Source organism: Miscanthus floridulus, chromosome 5 (assembly GCF_019320115.1).
Source record: "Miscanthus floridulus cultivar M001 chromosome 5, ASM1932011v1, whole genome shotgun sequence".
In the NCBI taxonomy this organism is placed as follows: domain Eukaryota; kingdom Viridiplantae; phylum Streptophyta; class Magnoliopsida; order Poales; family Poaceae; genus Miscanthus; species Miscanthus floridulus.
The window spans coordinates 89,846,030-89,866,839 of NC_089584.1; the positions used below are offsets into that span (position 1 = coordinate 89,846,030).

General features: G+C 45.9%; 1 protein-coding gene across 1 annotated transcript; it reads left to right on the plus strand.

Annotated features, from left to right (window-relative positions):
• Positions 1-17,530: 17,530 nt before the first annotated feature.
• LOC136450213 (uncharacterized) lies at positions 17,531-19,422 on the plus strand. Its single transcript, XM_066450578.1, has 2 exons — positions 17,531-18,105; positions 18,359-19,422. The coding sequence occupies exons 1-2, from the start codon at positions 17,531-17,533 to the stop codon at positions 19,080-19,082; spliced, it is 1,299 nt and encodes a 432-aa protein (XP_066306675.1). The 3' UTR covers positions 19,083-19,422.
• The last annotated feature ends 1,388 nt before the right edge of the window (positions 19,423-20,810 follow it).

The window sequence follows — 20,810 nt, forward strand, 5'->3', positions numbered from 1 at the left end:
GGAGGCAAATATAAGATGCTAAACGTTTACGCTATGGTTCTGACAATCGATCACACAAGAAATTCGACTAGACACATGGCACATCAAAGACTTAATTTGTTTCACATCGAGCATAGAACATACTTTGTCTGATACGTGGATGTTTGTTCGCTGTAAATACACTTCCCTGCAACCTACTCAATTTAACTCCATCGTTGTTGTGGTGAGTGGTGACGAACATTTTATTTTTCAACATATTATCTAATTAATTTGATTTTGTCATGGAAAAGTTATGCCTATTTGAGACATTTTGACTCTATATATGTTCAGACAATTAATTGACTCAATTGTTAGCGAATAAAGGGTAGGCAATTATTTACAAATCAACAACTGCTTCGCGACCGTCCACCAACCTGCAATATAGTTTATAGACATTCAAAAGTTGTACCCAAATAGAATGGACTTTTTTTAGGGGTGTAGGGGGATATAGAAGGACAAATCAATACTGTACTTACCATTTATCAAACAATCTCCTTTACTCACGCATTCAAGAGGATGGCAACATCTATACAAGTGGAAATTAAACTGATTAGAAAATGAGGTGAGGTTATATGCATCTTTTATAATTTTTGTCTTGATCCGTCTCAAAATATCTTGTGAGTATATACTACATTATAGAACAAAAGGAATGTGTTATATTGAGATTATGCAATTTAATAAGAAGGAAAACAAATAGAAACGTTGGACAGAAATTATCATTAGATGAGATAGGAATATGCTCCATGGGAGTCCTAGATTATTGTAGAAACACAAGCATGAGTGTGTACCTTCTATATTGCTCAATCGGTCTCTTGTTTAGCAGCTCTAGTTCCATCCTTATCTTGAAAGTTAGTGACGACCGTACCCCGTGTTTCTCATCCACGCACTTGCCAATTTGCCATGACCCGTGGTTTGTCAAGCAAGTCCTAAGTCCACACTACCCACCAGTAGTGTGTCCCTAGAAGAGAAAAGCATTGATGTGCTCTTCTTTGACGTCGGCGGTTATTCTGTACAAAAAGCACTAAGACTGGTATGGTCAATTTGCTTCAGAGAAAGCTCAACGTGTCAATGACACATTCGTGACGAGTATCTTATCACAACTGAACCTTTTTTTTTAGATGATGATCAAGAGAAAAAAAAAGGTAATTAAATATTAAAGTTTGTGAGGTATTTGAAAGTTTATATTGTTCCCACACAAACAATATCTACGCATCTCCTAAATTTTTTTTGAGTGTAACGGGAGGCGTCGCCCCTACTGGGATTTTATTAAAATTTAAGTAGCACGTTACGTTCATTTTCTCCATAATAAGGATTAGGATTCCCGTTTTTCTTTTTTGCTGAGAGCCGCGGTCTTTGATACAGTAACCATCATACTTATTATAATGTTAAGAAGAGATCAAATACAAGAATTCACGAGTACACTTTATATCTAACGAGAGACCAGTAGTAAGACTAGGTAGGCAAACAGCGACGCAAACGCAAAATTCATCATGAATAGTGTTTTACGTCCCAAAATCACGCTCAACGGAGGACGCAAACAAGGTAGTCATTTTGCCTCGCAGGCGAATCGGAAGGCAAAAACGCGTCGTCTCTCTCGACGACGCAAAACACTGTAGACGGAGGTGCCGCCGCGTGGAGAGAGAGAGAGAGAGAGAGAGAGAGAGAGGCAAAGAGAGAGGAGGTCGAGAGTAGAGAGAGAGAGGGAGGAAGGAGGTGGAGGGTGAAGGGGCCGCGCCACGCCGCCACCGGATCTGGCTGGGGGAGGAGGCCCGTCTCCACGCCACGCTCCTGGACCAGATCCGCTGCCGAGGATCCATGCGAAGCCGCCGCCCCTCGGACGCCATGCTCGGAGGAGAGGGAGGGGTTGTCGTGTCGTGGTCGGAGGAGAGGCGCGGCCTAGATCCGCCGTGGAGCCGTCGGAGGAGAAAGAGGGTTTGCCAGTGCGGGCCGCGCTGCTCGCCGCGCTCTTGGGGCCGCGCACCACGCGGCGAGGGAGGGAGGGGCGCCGGGCTGGGGGCACCGTGCTCGCGACGAGGGAGGGAGGAAGCCGCGCGTGCCGGGCCCACCACCCGCCGAAGACAAGGGAGGGGCGCTGGGCTCCCTACGAGGGAGGGAGAGAGTGTGGAGGGAGGGGCGTCAGGCTCGCTACGGTGAGAAGGGAGGGGCGCGGCGATGGATGAGGGATGGACGTGGATTTGGGTCAAGATCTGTTGGAGAAGGCGAGATTAGGTTGCGTGACCCTTTTATTGTAGATGATCTATACTACTAAATGGGTATCGTGTGCTGTCGGAGACGGTCTATACAAATACACATCGGGTCTCCACTAAAAAAAATACATACCGGTCTTTTCCGTAATCCCCTTTTTGCGGGCCCACTGAGCAGAATTTTGGTCATGCGGGTCCAGGGTCACAGGAGGGGCGTTCAGGTCGTTAGCCTCGGATGCATGCAGCCTGTGGTCCAAAAGGGAAGGGCAGAACAGAAATGAGGGCTGGACTGGACCCATGGATCAGGTGGTCCGGACGCGTCGTTGCACAGGGGTACCCTCCCTGTAACAAGAATTTGGTGATAGGGGCGCATGCACCCGTACGTACCCCCCCTCCCCCTGCATCATCATCCCCTAATAAGGCTCACTCCTCTACCTTGCAGCACTGCCGAAAGCGCAAGCTCACCTAATTAAGCTCATGCAGGCTTGTCATTTTGGCACACACATAGACATGCCGTACCCGGGAGCACATGGCACCAACCGAATAATTTCAGCAACCGTCCATCTCCACATCTGGAAATCCAGTCACGGAAACAGAGAGCTTGCTTTCTATCTCTCGAGCGAGGGAGGGCGCCCTCCAAAAAATGTGAAACGTTTCCTCTTTATCTCTCCGTTTTCTCCTCTCCTCTGGAAAAAAAAAACAGAAAATGATGCTGCACGGAAGAGCAGCCGGCCGGTGGCAAGGCTGGAAGATGCTCCCGTCAGCGTCGAGCAGCGATGGTACCCGAGACCTTTTTTTTTGGCGTGCTGCATGGCCGGAACGGAACGGTCCTCCTTGCTGTTGCTTCAGCCAGTCGGTTGCGGCTTTCTATCTTGGACAGCGCCGGCCGTACGTGAAGATTTCCATTATTCGAGAGTCGAGCGTGTAGCAAGGGCTTGATTTGTAGTGCAAGTTTTCGGAGCAGGCCGAGTTAGGTGTGCTAAGTCTATCGACTTGCCGTAAAACCGTGCGGGCGCTTCTAACTTTGCCCGTGACTCCGTGAAGGGTCGCCATCGGTCTTGACAAAACGGAGAGCTGCTGCTGACTTTGATGAATTAGACTGTCTCCCACAGCAGACCTATTTTGGGTGTCAGGAGAGGTATAACATAAATCTGAGTATCCTCTCTCCTAAAAATTCATTTGTAGAAATTGTTCTCTTTTGGGTCTCGTTGTTGGAGAAGACGAAAAATGGATATTGAAACATTTGTCTGTAGCGCTATCAAACGTGAAATAGATCTTGTATTTGGGTGATATTCTTAAAAGGCGGAAACAAGAAAATCACCACCCACACGAAGGGAAAGCTACCTCTTCCAGACGTAAGAAATAGAAAAGCACTGCCGGAAAACGAAAGACCTCCATCAAAATTCAAAACACGGTTGCATTTGGGTACGTGGGAGTATATATGGGATTGCAAGTATTCCTTGTGGGTTCAAAAAGTTTTGTAGCGAATGTGGTGCATAACAAGCGGCCCTTGCCTTAAGGTGGTTCGATATTAATCAACATCGCCATTTCTCGTTTCTGTCCTCTGTCAACCAGCCGTTATAACACTAACCGCATATATAGTGCACTAGAACATTAGCTACGGACTACGGTGGAACAAGAAACTGAGTGATGGATGCAACGGATCAAGCAAGTGGATGTGGATGACACGGGTGCGGGTTCAACGTCGTAAACCAGACGCTCCTGTTGGGCTGCGTGCTGTCCGTGTCCCACTGCTGCTGCTAGTCGTACACTCGTACTACGGCATTACCAGAAACACCACCTCTACGGCGGCCTACTGCCAGCGGCAGGCACCATTCGCGAGCGGCGCGCCGGTGAGATAACCAGTGAGTGAAACATGACCAGACGAAGCAGCATCAGCTCGACTGTTGTGCTAATCCTGAATACGAGTAGTAGCAGTAAGCATCACTCAACCTGTCGTTACCGAGCTAAAAGCGCATGTCCTATCCGAGTGTGAGATCAATTAGGTGCCGAGTAGCGTCACGGCGCACGGCGCCATTGGTCATTGGTGAACTAGTCATCTATCCGTCCATGCTTTAGGCTAGGCTTTTGCCAAGAGATGTGACCTTATGTCGTCAGAGCAACGGTGTACCTGTCTGAGTTAGGCCCCATGGGTTATTCAGGCCTTCTTTGCGACGAACAAAAAGTGACGATACTGGTCGGATTTCATTGTTTTCTTAACAACGTAAAGGTAGCACGAGACATGTTAAATTTGTACTCCCTCCGTTCCTTAATATAAGCTATATAGGTTTTTAAAGAAAATTCCAAAATATAGGTACGTATTAGCTCCCACGCCGATTAGTTTGGAAACCTTCCCACCGTACATAGCACATGCCCCAACCAACCCCTTAGATTTAGGAAGCAATCTGATTGGGAGAGAAAAGATGGCTTGGTTTTTTTTTTCTCGGTCTCACATCCTTTCTCAAGCCGTGCGTTAATATTGATGCTAAAAACTATATGGCTTATATTAAGGAACGGAGGGAGTATTATATAGAAGAGTTAAAGGCCTAGGCCTTCTTAACGTAAAGCTAGCACGAGCCACGTGGGTTATTTCAAACTTTTTATACGTTTTGCACATGCATTACAAACATATATTTTTTTTCTCAAGTATCTTTGAAGTGGTACATTAGAATATCATAAAATCCGATTTCATAAATTTTCAGGGAATGTAAAAGGAAGTCTAAAAAAACTACTGCGCTGCCCCGTTTCCTCCTTGGGTCTTTTTTGACATTGCAAGAAACATATATGTGGTTCTAGGGCGGTAGCTTAGGAATATATCTTTCCAGCGGCTCCTTACGTGTTGTGGTAACTTTCTCTCTAGTGTGCTTGTAGATTTTGTGAGGGCGCAAACTTTTGGATTTGAATTTCTACCAAATCTAAAGAGGCACCGCTTAGGAGCTCTTCCCGTTTTGGAGCTGTAACTTAAAGCAGTGTCATTGTTGGGGGTTATCGTTGGAAGTTATGATTTTCTGAAGATGCTGAGAGGACATATTTGGTCAAGGTTTAAGGGGTACATGTCTTGCCTCCGCGTGTCGTGGTGTCATTTGGATGGAGGTTCCTCTTATTTATTTGTCTTTATGGAACACAAGCGTGGATCTAGTGTTAGTCAATATAACAACAGGGTCTTGTTGTCCTAGCCAATAGGTGTTCAATGGAGTTCTTGCCATGTCTTTCGTGTCCGGTAGGGCATGTGGTGCTAGGGCAAGGATATGGGCAACAATGATGCTAGTCGCTTTTTTTAGTTGGTTCAGATTTCAGAAGTGATGCAATTGTTGGAGAACAAGAAGTTGGAGGTCTTATTGTATATATGCAATGCATGTCTAGTAAATAACGTATACTCCCTTCATTTCAAAAAAGATTGTCAATCAATTTCAAATCCAACCAAATACAGAATAAGTAATCATGGAATATATATATATATATATATATATATATATATATATATATATATATATATATATATATATATATATATATATATATATATATATATATATAGAACTACTATCCTGTAGCTGGCTACAGAATAACTTATTCTGTAGCCACTTTGAGTTATGATAATTACTATGTTAATTTACGAGATTATAGTAACTCCTTACTAAATGGTTTAATATAACGTTATGGTAAATATCCCCATGTGTTATAGTAACCCAACTATCGTAAATATGTATTGACATTATAGTAAATTAGTATATAAAATTATAGTAAATGGAAGTGGCTACAGAATAACTTATTTTGTAGCCGGCTACTGAATAGTCTCTCCCTATATATATATATATATATATATATATATATATATATATATATATATATATATATATATATATATATATATATATATATATATAGGGAGAGGCTATTCAGCAGCCGGCTACAAAATAAGTTATTCTGTAGCCACCTCTATTTACCATAATTTTATATACTAATTTACCATAATGTCAATACATATTTACAATAGTTGGGTTACTATAACACATGAGAATATTTACCATAATGTTATAGTAAACCACTTAGTAAGGAGTTACTGTAAATTAACATAGTAATTATCGTAACTCAAAGTGGCTACAGAATAAGTTATTCTATGGCCAACTACAGAATAGTAGTTCTATATATATAGAACTACTATCCTGTAGCTGGCTACAAAATAACTTATTCTGTAGCCACTTTGAGTTACGATAATTACTATGTTAATTTACGAGATTATAGTAACTCCTTACTAAGTGGTTTAATATAACGTTATGGTAAATATCCCCCGTGTGTTATAGTAACCCAACTATCGTAAATATGTATTGACATTACGGTAAATTAGTATATAAAATTATGGTAAATGGAGGTGGCTACAGAATAACTTATTCTGTAGCCGGCTACTGAATAGCCTCTCCATATATATATATATATATATATATATATATAGTAATAAACATATCTAGTGATACAAATGTTGATACTATCTCATATAAACCTAATAGTAGATAATCTTGTGATTGATTGACTCCATAAAAAACAAAATTTTACATCTTGTTTTTCAAACACAGGAGCGTATCTATTTGTCTTTTTACAATAATAAAAACCTGTAGTATGTGATATGAAATGCCGATGGATGGATGCGATGTGACGATGATATAAGAGTATATTAATGAAACCGCACGGGGCTGCAATGCTAGTAGTATAATTTTCCATTGAATGTGACATGTCGAGGTCGGACAGTGGGATTAGAATTAGATTAGTACTACTAGTTGAAAGAGCGGGCATTAGGAGTGTCGTGCGTATTCACTATGTGAAAAACAGTTCGTAGCAATGGGATAAATTTTTTGTAGGAACGGCTTATGATGGAGCTGCCCCTACAGTAACGTGCTCAGAAGCCATTAGACCAACCGCCCCTACAAATAGCACAGTAAGAGCGGCTAATAATACGAGCCGCCTCTACAAATAGGGTCGATTTATAGAGGCGGCTCACTCACCAGCCGCCCCCGGTGTTACGATTTATAGGGGCGACTCAATCACCAGCCGCCCCTACAAATCACTTGTACAACAAATATCTCCCAGTCGCCAGTCCCCAGTCCCCGGCCCGGTTCCGTTCCCCTCTGATCCTTTCCCTTCTCTCTCTCTCTCATCCCCGTCGTCGCCACCTCCGCCGTCTCTTCCTCCCCTACACCTACGCCGCCACCGCACCTCCCCTCTTCCTCCTCCGCTGCCACCATCCCTCCCCATCCCCCAACCACGACGGCTCCACGGAGGCCGAGATCTAGGCATGGTGGTTCGTGAGTCCAGCGGTCGCCAGATCAGGTAAGGGGCCGGCTCCCACGAAGCCCGGTTGATTTAGAGAGGCCCTCCATGGCCTCACCTTCGCTGGCGTCGCCAAGGAGGCTAGGCGACCTCGGTGGCACGCCCCCAGATCCGGCGAGGCCGCCTCCTACAAAGCTGCTGCGTATCGGATCTAGAGAACTAGCTCTCGCTCCGCCGCCCCCGCTACTCCGCAGGGCGCTGTAGAGCCACGACCCAGACTTTCCAGGGGGGCGCCGCCGCCAGCTACGCCCGCGAGATGGAGCGCCTCTCCGCCAAGGAGTTCCTGCTCCTTGCCGTGAGCTCTTGCTCTTCCTCTGCTCTTCTCAGTCCCTCGCCTAGTACTACTTGCTGACCTTCCTGTGCGGTGCCTGCGGGAGGCTCTTGTCCCCACACCGTACCAAATTGTAGGCGATACTGTCAAATTCTAACCTGCAATTTTAATCTAAATTTCACTTTGATTTTTTTCTCTCAACAATCTCAGCATGGAAATGATATTTTTCCATGATTGTGTGTCCGACTTGTGAAATGACAGCTAGTTGATACTGAACTTTTGAGGCATTTCTCAACTAGGGTATGTGAATTTCTTCTTACCAATTTCAGTTTAAAGATGCTGGGGTTTTTGAGGCCTTGGTCAGCGGGAATTGTTGGACTTGAACGCCTGAATCCGACACCACGCCCCACAACGTAAGTGTTATGGCTAACAAAAAAACGTATTATGTGTTGTATCTTGCTTGAGATAATTTTCATAGTAACCCTATGATTTAAGCACTAAGATGAGATGAACTTTCTTTCATTCTGACCAAAAAAGCTTTTCTGTGTAAGCATATTACATTAACTTGAATTCCTTCTATTTACTTTGCAGGTCGCCGTTTCTGGAAGGTCGATGGGGCTTTGAATGGTTTGGTGATAGCAGTCCTGGAGCATTTGCGGCCCGTCTTTTGTTTGAGTATGTCCCTGTCGCTGTTTGTTGGGTGCAAGTTATAATTTCAATATTTCATTTGACTTGAATTCATTTTAAGTCAAGCTTCTCCTGATAGCATGTGTGTTCTAATTTGAAGGAGGTCACCTACAGCTGTTGCACACTTTACGGGACTTGATGTGTCGATCAAGGATGGATACTCCAAGCTCTCATCTAACCTCAAGTTTCTAAATACGGTAATGCCAGAAGATTTTAGGAGTGTACCTACTATTTTTGTATAGTTTATGGGATCCATCTTTGATTCTTAAGTTTATTGGTTCTATATGGCATTTATGTGCCTGGCAAGTCAGTATCGCTTACAAGTTACAATATGCAGGATTCACCTTTTATAATAAAACCAGTCTGTGTCTATATCTGTGTTAGTGACAGATTGTGCGCAAAAGCTTCCATAAGCTGAGGATACTTCATAATTATGCTGAAGTCATTGGTATCTGTATATTTTTTTTTGAAATTAGTACACATTAGTATCTGTATTATCTGCAAGCTGAATGTTTCTGTGTGATTGGGGATTATTTTATTGTTGCACTGCCATTCTCACTATTTAGCAACTTCCTTTTTTATGTTTCCAGATACAAAGCAAGTTCCTATTAAATTGATTTATTTTCAGGGGAGCTGATTGATAATTTTCTGTAGACCACTGCTAACCAGCTGACTGTCTATGGGTATATTTCTAATAATCTATGGTTTAAATACATGTTCTCAATTGTATTCTCATTTATCACATTGTCAAATTTCATTGTCGCAGTCTCTTCTGTTTACAAGAGGGACTTAACGAAAGTGAGCTTTGTGTCTTCTTCCGTAATTTGAGTACTTGAACTGGAGCTGTCTTTATTTCTTTTGTATATATTATTCTGCAGTACAACGGAAGTCTATATCTCCTAGCAACTGATCAAGGTTTTATAAGCCAAACTGATTTGGTATGGCAAAGGTTGATGAGGTATGTTAACTCCTGTGATTGTTTTAATTCTCGTTTGATTTCAAAATCTTTACTGATCTTTTTCATTCTCAACTGGCAATCATTAGGTGAATGGAGATGGGGTTTTTCTTACCAGCAACTTCACACCCTTTAAGGCCGAAACTCCAAGAAATGATTCAAGGAATGAACAGCAAGCTATGACGAGTACTGCTGTATATATAACATCAATAAACTGCTGTAGTTGTTATTAGGTACATTAATGTTAACTAGTTCAAATTTATCTTTGTTCACAGGATTATCTTGCTCAATTTGACAACACTTCTGGAAAGTATGTTCTTCCTACCTGTTTTTCTCAATGTGCTTTATTGTTGTGTGTGTACAACATCCCTAGTTTGGATTTCAGCAACCATGTGAATCTTGTATGAATGGTACTGTGCAAAAATGTCTGTCAGTAGGGCTATAAATGATATGCTAGTTGAAGCTATAGATTCTTTTCTGATCTGTTGATTGTTGCTGTTAACCAAGCGCAATAACTTTCTTGAACTTCGACTATTTGATGGTTTTTCTGTCATTGTGTATTGGACTGTCGGCTTAGCATGTACTTGAATGACCAATATATGCCTTACTATGATTTTGAATGTGCTCAACGTGCTGAATCATCATAGATGTGCGCTCCTGAGTCACTTTGCATATGTTATCTAAATTCTAACGCTACCACATTGGCCCTCCTATGCTTGTAGCTCTGATCTAGAGCTAGCTATAGCACTTCAACAGCAAGAGTTTGAGCGGCAACCACAAAGGTTTCAAGCTCCACCACCACAGCAGCAACAACAACAGTAAGTATAGGAGCCAGGGATTACATATGTCCCTGTGAAGTCTTAATTATAACATCAAAGTTTATATTGCATGTTCACTTGTTCTGTAAATTTATTGTGTGTTCACTTGTTCTGTAATCCATAAATATCACCAAAGTTTATATTGTGATACTTCCTGGAATATCATACCAACTGTATGCTAAGCACTATGATATCAAAAAGGAAAAATCATCCATGTATCTCAGTATCATTTTCATGTCTTTCATATCATTGTGAAAGTGCTAAGATGAATAACTGTATGCTAAGCAGCCCTTCCGTCGAATTTGAATTGTAAATTTAATTTTTTTGGTAGAAAAATGATTTGTAGGGACGGTTGGTACTGTAGTCGCCCCTACAAATCGATTTGTAGATGCGGCTGGTGTTCCCAGACCGCCCGTATAAATTGATCTGTAGGGGCGGCTACAGTACCAACCGCTCCTACAAATCGATTTGTAGGGACGGTCTGGGAACCGCCCCTATAAATACATAATTTGTAGCCACCCTTTCATAGGGATGGCTGGCAAACCGCCCCTACAAACAGTTACCAGCCACCCCTAAAAACGTTTTTCTACGTAGTGATCTCTGCTGGCCTGACAGCAAGATGCGTACTTGCTGCTGCCGTTCCCTTTTTTTTTTTAACTCTCAGCTTTCAGGTAGAGATGTCGTCGATGCAGATTCTCCGGCGGAGATCAGATCATCATTGGTGATGGGCCTGTTGACCGCCCTGAAGACCCGTGCAGAATAATCGTCGTCGCGGCCTGTGTGTGCCGGGTCGAGCGAGGCGCATAAAATAGCATTAGGGCACTGGCTGATCGACCCGGCAACCCATATTCCGTGGCGTGACGCGCTTGTTGCGTAGCCGGTGGTGCCGCTGCCGCGCGACGCGCTGCGGCCTCCCAAATCCCCGAACCCTGTCTGTCGGGGTCGGCCGTACGTGTATGTATTCGCCCATTGAGAGATCACGCGATTCTACTCCACTCGAGTACTCCATATGGAAGCTTTCCTTCACACGCCGTTGTATTTGTTTTGAGGGAGGGAAGCAAAGGTTGGCAGTTTGCATCGGCAAGCTGGTTGGTCAAGTCCCGGACGTCTGATCGGATGGACCCACCGATCGATCTGGTGTGCATGGCCGCGTACCGTCCGTCCTATGCTGACTGCTGAGCAAGCAAGCAGCGTCGGCGCCGGGCACTGGCATGGCATCTCGTGAATGCACAGGGTTTTCCTCGCAGGGAAACCCGGACCCCCGTAGCGTCACAGGACACGAAAAGCATTCACTATGCAAATGCAATGCACCCAGCACCCAGCTGCATGCAGACGCCGTGCTTCAGGGTTCAGAGCTGAGACCGAGGACAGTGGCCGGCTGGCCGGCGGGCATCGCTAGGCTATATGCGGCTGTGCTGAACTTGAACAGCTCTCGATCTTGACAACTTGTCCTTGTGCACTGCAAAACTACACAGGCTGTCCACGGCCACGAGTACCGAAACTGACCGAGTGTGCTCCACCAGAACCACATGACACTCCAACTCTCTCCTAAATAAACGTTTCCATGACCAACACCTCGGGGCACAACTACTCACTCTAGAGTATAATTCTCTATGACTAGGGAGGAGGAGAAAACCCAGCAGGTAGCCAAGTTTGTTTTTGCTGGGAGGACAATTGAAACGATGGCATTGGCATGAGTGAGCGATGAATCCTCTCGTGATACATGAAAGAAAGGCCAAGGGTCCGTCCAATCAGGAGGCAGATGCATGGGTACCCTACCCACTGCCGGTGCCGGGGTAGGCAGGGGCCCTAAAAAGCGAGGAAGCCCCCGTGATCGATTCACTCCACGGCAGGCATACTGCTGGCACCACGGAAATCGCGATTTCGCGAAACAGCAGCATGTGCACACCGCACTGCACCACGGAGCAGGATCACACAGATTCACAGCGCCCTGAAAGCTGAAACAAGGGGCGGGCGTGCCGCATTCCACTTGGGCGGATGGGCTGGCATGGCAGCGTGTCGAGCGGGCCCTTGCGTGTCGCAGCGAAGCGGCCCACGGATGATGGCCCGCAATTTCTTGCGTCGTGGGAGGATCCGCCGGTCCAGGAGATGGGCCTGGACGCCTAGGGTATGGGCTATGCCAGATCACTGGACCGGCTCCGGCGCTACTACACTTGGCAGGGCCTAGGACCCAGGTAGCTGCAACCAAACAAAGTGGGCTGGAGAGACGATCCCATAATCCCATTCCCACTGTCCGATGCTGATTTCAGATAGTGGTCCAGTCTAGTCTATATGGGCCAATTTCTCTGTGGGGGGCTTAACTCGACTCAAACTAAGGGCCGACATTGTAAAAAGTTTCAACTCTGACCGAGCCTGCATTAGCTAGAACTGGCTCAGGAACATTGCCATGCGCGATTAAAACCCAAATAGCCAATATGGATTTTATTTGGGTCCAGTTTTAAGCTTTATTATTGTACATTCATTGCAAATTTCATTTATGTGCTACGGATAGTTAACCTTTGATCCAAATTACTATAAATTGTTCTGGGTATGTATGTATGTATGTATCTTAAAAAAATCAGAACGAAGGGAGTACAACTAGAGAGGAAACACAAATAACAGATAGGCTCTTATTGCAGAACGTCGGAATGACTTATAATTTAGAACAGCGAGTACCATTCATTGACGAGCGAGTTGCTAGCGTATTGCAAATTTCATTTATGCGCTACGGATAGATAAAAACATGTACTCTTCCTTTGTTCAAATTACTACAAATATAATTTGGAACAAAGGGAGAGTATACGACTAAAGAGGAAACACAAATAACATATAGGCCCTGTTGCAGATCTATAGCCCATAGGCAAGGGAAGCAAACTTGCGCTTCCGCACAGTTTTCCAATCCAATCCAATTAAAAAGCATATATGGTCGATGGGAACCACACCTTCCACTCCCCGTGATAAGTTGACTTGGTAGCAGAGGATGATGCTCTCGTCTCCTTCTCTCAACAAAAACACACGTGGGGCCCACACCAGGTCCTAACCCCAGGCAGACGAGACAACAGAAGCCGTCAATCAATCCTACGTGGAATTGATGGGTGGCCAAGAGGACCCGGCCGGCCGACCAAGACATCACATAACAAAAAGCTGTAGCCATCGATCGATCCTCCTAACGCAACTTCAGTGGAGGAAATTAGGTCCCCTTTTGGCACAACGCACCTTGACAGCAGCACCTTTAAGGCAAAGGGCTGGGCTTAAACAAGAGCGGCCAATCGGGCAGCGAGATTCCACATCCGCTTGAGCTCAGCGCTCGCCTTCCACTTGAGCGATGGATTTGCTGCAAGTCCACACCCTAATCCACTAATAAGTTTATGTTCTGAGCAACATATGCATGAACCTGAAACCTGATAGCCCAACCTTTGCGAGGTTGTCCAATAAATTTGGCGCGTAGGAGTACTAATTGGATGATTAAATAGTGACCCCGGGCCTTTCTTTGACATCATCGTGGACGTTCCAAATCTAATTGGCACGCATCAACCGCAAATCAGTTTCCATCGGCGCGCATGCTTGCTTTTGTCATCAGAGTTTCTTCTCTTTCTCTACGAAACATTTTTTAAAAGATGATGTTCTGTATAGTGTATAATACATTCCTGTCACTATCTTCAGAGTGTAGTATAGAACAATAAAAAGGAAAAGAGAGGAAAAAAAAGCACTGTCGCGTGCAGTCTTTCGCTTTCTGTGTTCTTTCGGTAAAGAAACCATTTCACTCCGCAGTTCGGGTGAAGTGACTGCCGCCGTCGTTTGGTTTGGTGCCCGCATGGGTTAATTTGGCCCTCTTCTTGGAGCTGGAGGCCATGGTTTCTGACTGACTCCTCAGGCGGTTTGGGTCCCTAATTAACCTGGCCATCCGTGTTGTCTATTGTGTATGTTGCGACCTCAGATACCTGTGGAGAAAGTTACACTATAATCACGGCGAGTTGTAGTTATACTATGATTCCGTCCATTGCGTTGGAGCTACTTTGTTGCCTGAAAATTACACTATGATTCAGAATCACGGCCGAGCTATTTTAGTCTGTTGCTGATGAGAAAGACAACTGCTCCGTGCACAAACTGAACACGCATACAAGATACTGACGGATTATATTGTCCTAACTGCTACTTATAACTTATTTCACTAGCTAAAAAGGGGTTTAACCTGGCTGATCATGCCGTGGCAATTTAGCTAACATTCACAGCCTTGATGCAAGATTTACAGAGGTTTGCATGCGGATCAAGCTCGGCTTCTCTTACAGACAGAGCTTCAGCTTGCTCAGGGAGCGAGCTAGAGGCGCGCACAAGGGAAGCATGAGAGCATCTTCAGCTAATCTTTGACCATAATCTTTGGTTCGCTTATCTTCGTCAAAAGTTGCAAATATTTTTGGGCCCCGGAACCGTACAATCAGGACAGCAAAAGCTATGCCGATCTTATTACCTGATATAAATGCCATCCGCTCAAAAAAAAACATGCATGAAGCTATACTTTAATCTGTTTTACCTAACATATCCATTGTAGCTCCGTTCGCTTCTCTTATAATCCGTCTTTTTCAGCTTGTTTTTTCAGCTGGACTGTATTATGTATATGCTGACATGCATGAAGCTATACTTTAATCTGTTTTACCTAACATATCCACTGTAGCTCCGTTCGCTTCTCTTATAATCCGTCTTTTTCAGCTTGTTTTTTCAGCTGGAACAGTGTTTTTCTTTCATAACAAATCAGCCGGAACAGTGTTTCGGCTTGTTTTTCAGCGAAACGAACGGGGCCAGTATGTTCTCTTTCAAAGTTTCTTGGTTTATGTTAGTTTCAGGAGGCAGTTAAGTGACGCCGTCATCAGCTAAAAGGATGCGCATCACTGTGATAATAAGGGGGTGTTTGGATCAGTGACTAAAATTTAGGAGGTGTCACATGAGGGTGTCGCATGGGGTGTTCGGATACTAATAAAAAAATAAATTACATAATCCGTCAGTAATCCATGAGACGAATTTATTAAGTCTAATTAATCCGTCATTAGCAAATGTTTACTATAGCACCACGTTGTCAAATCATGGGCTGATTAGGCTTAAAAGATTCGCCTCGCAAATTAGTCGCAAACTGCGTAATTAGTCTATATTTAATACTCCATACATCTCTCAAACATCCGATGAAACATCGACTAAAGTTTAGGAGGAGGAACAAACAACCCCTAAGAAGAAATATGATGTCCTGTGACGTCCAAATGACTTTGTTTGTATATGGTCACAATGAAGCGCAGGAGCTGATGCCTAGAAGTAGTTAAGTTAATGCTGGAGCTAGTTTCAATTATTGAGCTGTATAGTTCCACATAATCATTGAGCATCCAAGCACGAGCTCATGGTCAACCAGTCTGCGGATAACATGAGTCTTGGAAACCTTTGTTATACTATACATTAAAAAGAAGAAGGCTTGGAAAATAAATTAAGCAGTAAAAGAATAAAAAGAACAGTTGCTTGGACATAAAAGGATTCCAGAGCTCCTGATATATAGGAGTAGCTTGCTTCCTTGCAGAAGAGAAATTCTTGGCTCCTCACTCCATGGCGCCTTAATCGATGCATGACTGAAAATGCAATGGAAGATCGAATGTGACTTTTCCTCTCTCCTTCCCATCTTCACGCACTCACACACAGTGTTATTATTCGGCCTGTTCGCTGGTTGATTTCTGGGCTGGTTTGGGCTGGCTGGTGCTGGTTTATTGTGAGAGAAAAACACTATTGCCTGGCTGGTTTGGGCTGGCTAAAACCAACAAACATGCTGATTATTGGAATCCTCTACGTACTTGTTTCTAATATAAAAAGGGGAGAAAAATAGGAAAACTGGGAGAGGCCCTCGCTGACGTCCACTATAGGATCTATCAGTATGGTTCCATACTGAAATGAGATAAACTAAAGTGTCACAGACTATGAATGCGTGTCAAAGACTCACGGGCTCACGGCACAACCGTCGCTTTTTTTTTGTGAGCGGAGGCTGCGCGGAGAGTTTGTGTTTATGAATTGTGATGGCTATTGTTCAAGTGGTGTGGCCACTCTGTTCCGGCTAGAACATCCTGGTGGAGTTCGGTTTTCCCTTTGCTAAATGGAAAGTGATCATTATATGTACTGCTATACATAAAATATCTAATCAATTCTAAATTTAAATACATTTATAAAAAACACTGTCAACATTTATATCATCTAGTGATACGTATTATATATTATAGATATTGGTAGTTTTTATATAAGTTTAACTAAATGTGAGATATTTGACTTCTTAAGACAATAGAGAGGAAACCGGACGATGCGGTTCATGCCGTTCATGTGGTTTGAGTATTTGGATCGGCCCCACATGGAGTACCTCCATGATAGAGAACCAGAATTTCGGTTATGTTTTAATTTTCCGTACTAATACTTCTTGCGAGAGAGAATCAAGTAAGGCCGTAATAATAAAAACGATCCTTACTTGAGCATCAAGACTAAGTAATTATCTTGCACGAAAGGCACGGTGGTAACCTGCGAGCTGATTTGCGCATGCGTTGTAATTGCTAATACTAACTGTTAGGAAATGATGGGCTTGAACAGTAAGTTAGAGCAAAAATAATACCTCTCCTAACCGAGAATTCTACTTATTTTAAAAAGGCCCCTTTTATAAATATAAAAAGTACACGATGGTGTATTGGTGTCACATAGGGCCTGGATCATAGGATTTTCCTGTGTAACATTTGAATTAACATGCACAGGCAAGTAAATTAAATCATAGGCATGCATCACCTACAAAGGCGCTGTTTGTTTGTCTTATAATCCGTACTTTTTGACTTATTTTTTCAGGTGGAATGGTGTTTCTCTCTCACAATAAATCAGCCGGAACAATATTTTGACTTGTTTTTCAGCGAAGCAAACGGAGCCAAAATCATGCATATTAGTGATATCATGCACCGTCCACCAAATAGAAAAACCTACTAGAGTGCCCTACAAGCACACCCTTTTCATCCCAACCACAAAACGGGAAGCAACAAAGAAAAAAGAAAATCCCCTACCCCCTTAAATCCCTAGAAAATGCAGATTTAGCTGAGCGCACGTGATAAACAACCACAAGACTCCAAGAAAAAAAACCGTCTCTCTGGTCCGTATAAAAGGGCGGCGCCACAAAACTTTTCTCCCAAACAAGCGAAGCCCAAAAAACTCCGATCCCAAGCAGAATTAAACCTCACCGAACCCCCTCCCCCCTCCCATGGCCGACCACCCCCTCGCCGGCGAGCACCACGACCCATCGCCCGCGAGCTCGGCCGCCACGGCGCTGGGCCCGCTTCTGCTGCTCCCGTCGGAGCTCCTCCACGAGATCCTGCTCCGCCTCGCCGTCCCGGAGCTCCTCCGCGTGCGCTCCGTGGCGCGCCCGCTGTCCAGCCTCATCTCCTCCCCAGACTTCCGCCGCCTCTACCACCTCTCCTCGGCGTCCTCCGGCGTCGGCGGCCCGGCCGCCGCGTGGCTGCTCCTCTTCAAGAAGCTCCCGCCCCGCGACGCCGCCATCAGGGGCTTCCACGGGCCCTCGGGCCGATGGCTCCGCATCCCCGTCTCGGCCATCCTCGCCCCCGCCGTGCCACCGGGCGAGGACCTCTACTTCCTGGCCGCGTCCGCCAGCTCCTTCCTATTCGCCGCCAACGGCCGCCGCGAGCTCGTGGTCGTCGACCTCACCGCGCGCGCCGCGCGCCGCCTCCCGCCGTCCCCGCTCGGCCCACGCGGCACCTCCTCCTGGCGTCGCTTCGGACTCAAGCTCGTCGCCGATCCCCCCGGATCGAACCGGTTTAGGTACCTGTCCTTTTCTTACGGAGAGGGTCTTTCTTATTACGGAAGAAAATAGAAAAAACTTCCTCGCTCTCGGTTCCCAGTTTTACCTTTACCACGCGGGGATTCTCAATTATTCCTCGTCACTACTAAACGGCACATATAGTACGAGAAATTAACAGTGCCCAAGCAACAGTTAACCCGCAGTAAAATTCGATACGAATCCATCAATGTCGATCTGACGTCAGTGTAAAAAATGGTTGCTTTTCCCTGCAAGGTTTCTGTTTGCCGAGCTGGTGAACAACACGCCATTCCTCTTCGAGTACCGGTCCGAGACGGACACGTGGCAGGAGTCGGAGGCGGTCCTGGCCGAGGGCGAGGGGGCAGAGCCGGCGGCCGCCCCAGACGGAGACGGCGGCACCTACCTCTGCGCGGCGCACGCCGGGCCGGACTGCGTGATGGTGTACGCCGGCCCGCGCGCGGACGACCGCCCGGTCTTCTTCCGCCCCCGGTTCCCGAACGCCGCCGCCGCCGCCGCGGGACACGGCGGGGACCGGCTGCACGTGTACGGCGACGGGAGCGCGGCCGTGGTGCGGTCTGCGGCGATCGACGACCCGACGAGCCGGACCCGGGTCAAGGTGGTGACGGGCGTGGACCTGTACGGGTTCGGGGCCGGGGCCGTGGGCGGCGACTGGGAGCTGCTGGCCAGCGTGCCGGGCGACCTGGTGGAGGGGTTCCGGAAGCCGTACGCCGTCATGACGGGGCTGCTGGCGGAGCGGGAGGGCGTGGTCCGGCTGGTGCTCATCTCCAACTGCTGCGGCGCGTGGGACCTGGTGTGGCTGTCGTACGACCGCGCGCGCCGCGAGTGGCGGTGGGTGCCCGTGCCGGACTGGGGCAGCAGCAAGGGGCTCAACATGGCCGGCATCGCCGTCTCGTCCACCTTCTCCCGACTCTGGCCGCTGGCCGCGCCGGCGTCCAGCAGCAGCAGCCGCCACCAGTGAAGCGATGATCCGGGAGCCCCGCGTCGCATGCGATGCGTGCGCGTTGTACGTACAGGTACACGTGTGTGCGTGCGAGAGTGGGCGAGTGCTGGGGGTCCAGCGCGCGCGGCCGTGTCCCCAGTCCCCACGCCACGAGATGTGAGCGGCGGTTCGTCGCTTTTCCATGCGGGGGTGGAGCCATGGCGTGGCGTGATCCCGCATGATAGCTTCGCCGATGGGGACGAGTCCGTGAGAGCGAAATGTTTCAGATAAGGAGTGGCTAGTGGTGTGTCATGCGTGCGTGCTTCCATTTTGTATAATACAGCTGCTATTACTGCAAGTTCAAATGTGCTATATACTTGCGTCGTCAACTTTAAATCGCGGCAATGTGCGACAACACGTGGCAAAGCACCTTCGTCTCTCCTACCTATCCTCCTCCAGTCTCCGCTTCGATCCTGCCCTGTGGAGTTGACTGTGGCTAAGAGGGAAGCTCACTTTAGCCTCTTTCCAGCTGCATCACTGCAGCCTTGCCTTGTCTTTCTGCAACACTAGCTGTTTTTGTTTTCTTTTTCATCAATGTTCGCTGGAATATTCAGCGGTCCTATTCTAAAGAAAGAAGGAAGAATTAATCAAACTAATTCGATGGTTCATAAAGCCATCATACAAGAGGAGGTCAACTTCAGGCCCCAGGGTTTTTTCTGGACTGTTCCGATGGCTATTGCCCTCGACGTCGCTACCTAAGTACACGGATTAGTGAGAAAGACCGGAGGGAGAAAACGGGTCGCATGCTTTATGCGATCTCCACTCCACCGGCAAACGAGTAAAGCACAGGTACAACAGTTGGACACACAAGAAGAGCGCTCGCTTAAAAGCAACAGAATGGGGGTGTTGTGCATCCATCCGAATGTAGGTGGTCCGTCCCCGTCGATTTGCATCTTTAGCTTCTGATGACACAAAAGCAAATACACGACTCTAAAGTTCTGAGCTTCAAACCCCAGAGTTTTATCCACTAATTGATAGGCCAAATATTGTGAAGAACAGAATGCAACAGTGGCATTCTGAAGAAACAATCCAATTCTGTTTTGGAAGAACCCAATCAATCACTTCACCAGGTAAAGTGGATGACTCCCTTCGATCGACCGAGGCCTTGATTAGTTTCTTCACCTAAAGTTTACTCCACTATCAAATTAGATGTTTGATATAGCTGCATGTTGAATTATTAAATATAACTTAACAAACTAATTGCACAGGATTGCGGACTAATTTGCGAGACGGATTTTTTAAGCCTAATTCATCTATGATTTGACAATGTGGTTGCTACAGTAAACATTGCACCTTTTGCCCTCCTCAGCTCTCGGCCGGTCGGTTAGTGCATTTCCGAGTACCTCTCATGGCAGCAGTGGAAGGGTGAGAAAGTAAAGATCGGATAATCAGTTTGATGTGATCCATGCTCGAGCATTGGCAACAACAAAATCAGCCCTGTATCATGATGCGCCCTGGAATGAGCGGTGGGAAAACGCGGTCCACCCCTCATGGTACAAGATTATTCTCGGCTCCCAGTTTCAATTTCAGATCATTTCAGATTCTTTTCACCTCAAATAGTTTGGGTGGCATTCTTGGTTATTTTCATCAAGAATCCGAAGTCAAGCGGTTCCAAACAACACGCCTTGTTGGATGCGTTGTGTTTCAACTTTCAAGGCACACTTATCGTCTCCTGCTGAACATTCAGCTGATACTACTGAAGAGAAC